This window comes from Gossypium arboreum, chromosome 10, assembly GCF_025698485.1.
Source record: "Gossypium arboreum isolate Shixiya-1 chromosome 10, ASM2569848v2, whole genome shotgun sequence".
Classification (NCBI taxonomy): Eukaryota; Viridiplantae; Streptophyta; class Magnoliopsida; order Malvales; family Malvaceae; genus Gossypium; species Gossypium arboreum.
Window position 1 is genome coordinate 10,371,710 of NC_069079.1, and position 6,104 is coordinate 10,377,813.

Here is a 6,104-nt window from a genome sequence, read left to right on the forward strand (position 1 = left end):
CGTTGTTTTAGTAAACCAAAATGTTTTATTAAAATGACCAAGCTCCTTGGTGATCCAATCACACCTAAACGGAAAAGATTGGTGGCGACTCTACATTTTTGGTTTTAAAACGTCGATCCCCGTTTTGTTTTCAATTTAAAAAAAAAAAAGGGTTTCGACACCATGTATTGTTGCTTATTTGCTCTATCAATCATGTCATCACTTAGGGATGGAAATTGATAGCATTTTTAATGGAAGGACTAATTTATTCTTTGATCTAACGTACACAAATTAATTTATTAATTTTTTTTACTGATAATTTTCCCTATTCATCATCCTCTAAATTAAGAAGGGGACAAAAATATTTTTTAAATATTATAATTAAAATTAATACATATATCAAACTATTTTGATCATTCGAATATTATAATAAAAGAATTTTAAATATTATAAATAAAGCATGTAATGCTATGATTTTAGTGAAAATTTGTATAAAAATATATTTATAGAAAAATGATGTAAAAATTCAATTAGACTTTGGTTAAAATGGTAAAAGTTGATGTTTTGGAGATGTTTTGGAGACTTTGGTATCTTATGTTCAAGTCTTAAAATGCGTGAGATGTTTTAGATTTATTTTGTTTTTATTGGTTTTATATAAAAATATAAAAAGTGAAAATTACCCTTATAGTAATATTTATTTTTAAAACAATAATTTATAAAATTTTTGGTCAAGTTGATATGTCATTAACTTGTTAGACTAACTCAATTAATGACTTAATAATAATATTGTTATACCTCGCTATATCACCCATTGTTGAATCACTAAACCTTGTGATTAAAGGAAAACTCAACAAAGCTAAGCCTTACAGTCTCACTAGGAGAATAGCGTTGCCAAAGTGTTGTGTCACATAAGGCATCCTACATGATTCCGAAAGATATGCCCAAAAGATTTCATGTCAACACTCGTCAATCCATCATCTCTCGGATATGATGATTGCTCCGTATAGTCCATTTAAGTAGATTCCAATAGTGTCTCAAGGCTGACATCCGTCACTCTACCTTTTGTTCTTAGGAGATAGAATGCTTTATGGCTGGAACCAACACCAAGCCGACATTTTTCTATAAATACCACTTTTAGCACCAAGGCAAAGACACTCACAAAAAACATGAGACTAAATACATAGCCTACACTCTATTCAGATACAACTTCAACACCTCCAAACCATCACCCCTAATGTCTTTCCACACCATCTACAGTGCGAACCACCTTCATTTTAGTGACTATTGGCACGTTTTACGGTGTAAACTATCACCCTTGTATTGTCTTACACTTTATATAGCTTAATTGTTATAGCCAGTATGAAGGCAAAATAGAATGAATCTATGTTTAAAAAAATTATTATAAGCACAAAATATTCATGATTTAAATATGCAAGTGATTTTCTAGAATCCTAGATCATTATCTATGAAAATCAAAAGGGAAAAAAAATTTATAGAATGTTATAAAATTGGTAAAATATTTATAAAAAAAATTGATTTTTGTTATAACAATTAAATTATACAAAATGTAAAACAATACAAAGGTAGTGGTTTACATCGTAAGAGGTGAAGAGAGTCGTTAAAACAAAGATAAGTCATATTATAGGTGGTGCAAAAAGACACTAAGGGTGATGGTTTGGAGGTGCTAAGGTTGTATATGAGCAAAGTGTAAACTATGTATCTAGTCTCATGTCTTCTTATAAAGGAAGGTCTATATGGCATGAGTCCCAACCATCATTCTTTTTATCTCTTAGGTATAGAGGGTAGAGTGGTAGATGTCAATTTATAAGTGCTATTAGAGTCAACTTAAGGAGATTAGACGGAATAATCGTTAAATCAAAATGATGACTGATTTAAGTGTTAATAAATTTTTTTTAATATATCTTTTGGGAATTTATGAATCCATCTTATGTAATTCAATGCTTTAACGAGACTATATTTTAGGGAAGCCGCAAGCTCGAACTTTATTGAGTTTTTTTTTAATTACAAAGTTTGATGAATCGAGGAGAAATGATATGTCAAAGATGTAACTAGTTCAATCATTCATATTAATTAAAGTAAGCATTTTCCTTGCAAATGCATGTGTAGCATTGTACATTCTAGACATTTCCATCCTTCTAACTATTCAAATAAAGTGACTGATCTCTCTAGAAGATTTAAATTGTATTACTTAATTTATTTTTGAATGAGACTTTTTTAATTAAAAATGATTGGAAGAGTAAATCACATTAATATATAGTGTATAGGAGCGGAATCGAAATCAATAGAATCAAATATAAGTAAAATGAAGGAGAAACGTCCTGTTTGCCACTTGGTTTTCGTCTTTGCTTTTAGGGTTTCTATTTCTGAGTGGAGTTAGGGCGACTTGAGAAGATGGACCTAATTTGGAAGATGAGAATATTAATGTAATTGTATTAATCTTTAATACGCATCTCCCTTTCAATTTTGTCATTTTCTTTCGGTAAAACAGGTATATGTGTCTAAATCATAAGCTAAGGTCATCCCTTGAAATTTCTAGTGGATTTGTGGTCAATTAATGCTCTAAAAGTTTGATTCGTATATAATGTAGATGTAGCTGCTCTAATCAAATCCAACTTCATCCTACCCACCTCCTTCCATTACCATTTCATATCAAATTAATAATAAAAATTACTTGAGTTTGTAGAGTTAAGTACGAGAAATAACTTAAAAGTTAAAAAAGTAAACAATAAATACAAGAGGTTATGTAGAATTCTATGTGATGGCATAATGGTTAAAGGTATTTCACGCTCCAGGTGTGACTTTAGTTTAGGTCGCATTAGTTACGTTGATTGTTTGGGTTTTACCCTGTTATTGTAATTCACCAAATATATATAGAGAGTTCTAATTCGATTCAATCTAACCTTATGGCTTAGGCTTTTGAAAGAGTAATGTAAACCATTTTCACTTAAAGAATTTCTTAGGACTTTTAAGTAAAAACATTTTCCTTGAACAAGGGAATCGATTCCAAGCTAAAACAAAGGAAAGGAAATGTTTAATCTCCTATTTTTAGGAATCCATCTCATCATACTAGAAATAGAAGCAAATTAAATAAATAAACAAAGCCTAACAATAAAAGTGCAAGTAAATTAAAAATGATTGATTCCTTAAGGTAGGGATCTATCATTTTAAGATAAACAAATTTATTTCCAAATAATAATAAATTTATTCCAAACCATTCAAGTAATTGAAAACATAATCTTTTCAAAATACAATTTTGTAAAGTGTAAACTATAGTAGATATTATTGAATATGAAAAGTAACTATTTTTTTATTATCACGAGTTAATATAAAAATAAAAATATTAAAATATTTAAGATAATTGGATGACCAAAAAGATAAAATTAAATAATTATATAAAAAATTAACAAATAAAATATAGACACCTATAATATTTTAATAAAAATGTTGGGATGAAACTTAAAATTAATGTGAAGTGATAAAATATGACCCTTTACCTATAATTCAATCAACTACAGCAAGGTGACACAATTATTTCCCTATCTCTAAAATTAAAAATGATATTTTAAATAAAAGAAATGATAGATTGTGGATAGGTGTGAGTGGCAAAGAGCAAATTATATGGAATAAAATTAAAATCCTAACATGGGCGACACCAATTTAAATAGTCGTACCCTAGAGTTTAGGGCACCCCATATGGATTACAGCTTGTCCTTTCTCATAATTTAAACCCATACCACTTTAATATCTTACAATTCTTCCTCTTTTATTTATTTTTGCATACACTGAATCTACAATGCAAAGGATTAGGCAGTTAGGCATAGATGCCAAAAACTTCAATAATAAAATATGTGCAGTAATTGATGTATAGAAAAGCATGTTCATATTCTTAAGGTGTAAGTTTAATTTGATGTGTCGGCTGGAATGCGTGTGGGTAAATTATATGTTGTGTTTTCCATTCAAATGCCCACGGAATGAAATATATATTTAAACATGATTAATATAACATTCATTTCTGATTAAGATTTTGTTACGCAATAATTTGCTTTTTATTTATCTACGAGACTGACATGATAAAAGTTCACTTCTTATTTAGTCTTCCTTTTTTTAAAAATTTATAATTTATAGACTTCATTGGTTATTTTACATATATGAATAAATTAATATTACAAGTTAATTATACACTATTTCGATTAAAAACATTAAAATTTCATCATTTTTGTAAAATAATAAATATGAATATAAATATATTTTTAATTCTTTATATTTTATATAAATTATTAATATGATAGGATTTTGACCTAATATACCAAAATTTTTAAAATTTCAACTTAATTATTTTAACTAAAATCTAAATCTTCATGAATGTTGGATGCATCTCTTTTCGCTTCCCAGCTTGAATTTTTATTTTTAGTTATCTTTAATATTTTAAAATCAAGTAATTAAATATTTAAACATAATTCTTTTAAAAATATTTAAACAAAAATATATAATTTTTTTATAATACATTATTACATTTTATCTTTTTAATTGTTATAAATATACAATAATTTTATTTTGTTGAGACGAGCCATTATCATAATTGTTTCATACTCATTATTTAAAAAATCCATTTCATCCCTCAGTATCCAACTTTTTCAAAAAATTCCATTCGAAAACAAATTCATTTCTATTTTGAGCTTGTATCATTATCTAAAAATATTAAAATATTTGGAAATTATTTTATATAAATATTTATATATTTTCTAATTATATTTAAATAAAATATATTATTAAACAATAATTTACACTCGACCGGGGCATTCTGAGATTTTATGAACCTCGATTTTTGTTAAAAGTGCATGGCTTCACCAAGGTGACAATTTCCAAAACTTTTCGTCGAGATGTGTTGAAATGGGTACGATGAATCCAATTGGTTCACGTTTAGTGTTTTTGATAATTCAAACTAAAATTGAAATTTTATTGAAATGATAAAAAATATTTAAATTTAATTATAAAACGGGTTTCGTAAAATTAAAATTTGGATAAATAAAAATAAAATTTAGTTAATCTTACCCAATCCAATCCACTGTATATCTTCTTACTGCTTAATTAGCATATATATATTAAAAAAAGTTTTGAAAATTCTAAAATGGCGTGCCCATGCATCAAAAATAATGTAAGATGGAATCTCGGCCTAATAAAAATAAATCGTCTTTTATTTGACTTTTTGGCTTTAAATACGGGGTGGTAACCTCTGAGCATGGCATACCATCACCCTCTTCATCAAGCAAAAAAAAAAAAAGCAACTTGAAGATTACAATGAAGAAGAGCTCCATGCCTCATCCCTACCACAGCTCCAAAATTGCAGACCCTAATGTTAATGGTGATCATTTGAAAGATAATAGAGGCGTCAGGTCCAACGTGACAGAGAAAAAGTCAGCTGCTGGTGCTGCCACTAATAAGCTGGAGAAAAAGCCATCCGTCGACATAAACGAAAGTGCGGAGGCCTTCATCCAGAAATTCAGGCACCAGCTTCTGCTCCAGAGGCTTGAGTCCATTGAAAATTATGAGAAAATGTTGGCTAGAGGACTTTGATCATCGATGCACTGGTATTCTCTGCTGGCCAAACATATTTCATTTGCTTCTTTTAGCTTGTATTCTCTCTATTATGATTTACGAATATAAATATGAAGTGCTGAAATGATGATCATGTAAAAGAATATTATATATAAAATTCTTCATATTATTTTAAAAGTATAAATAAATACAACCATTTCCATATTAGCTGCTCACGAATGTTTGTAGTGGTTTTATTATGCTCCTTATGGGGTGGGTTTGGGTATGAATATGATTAGGTTGTTTCATTGAGGGACGGAAGTTTTCTGGCTCTTCAGTCGTAATTTGTTCTGAAAAGAGAAGTAAACAAATTGTGCTTTTTGATCTTATCTGGTTGGTCTTATTTGTTACAAGGCAACTTCTTGGTGTTTCATCTTTTCCTTCCCATTAGGATGTTCTTTTGACTCTTCAACCCAATGTTATTTAGTTTTGTAACCAAATAAAGTTGTAGCTTAGGTAAAATAAAGTTTATGGTTGAGAACGATGCCAAATATGATTCTTTTGCTTAT

At 28.5% G+C, this 6,104-nt stretch overlaps 1 protein-coding gene across 1 annotated transcript; it reads left to right on the top strand.

Annotated features, from left to right (window-relative positions):
- The first annotated feature begins 5,195 nt into the window (after nt 1-5,195).
- LOC108488826 (uncharacterized) lies at nt 5,196-5,760 on the top strand. Its single transcript, XM_017793111.2, has one exon. The coding sequence runs from the start codon at nt 5,299-5,301 to the stop codon at nt 5,572-5,574; it is 276 nt and encodes a 91-aa protein (XP_017648600.1). The 5' UTR covers nt 5,196-5,298; the 3' UTR covers nt 5,575-5,760.
- The last annotated feature ends 344 nt before the right edge of the window (nt 5,761-6,104 follow it).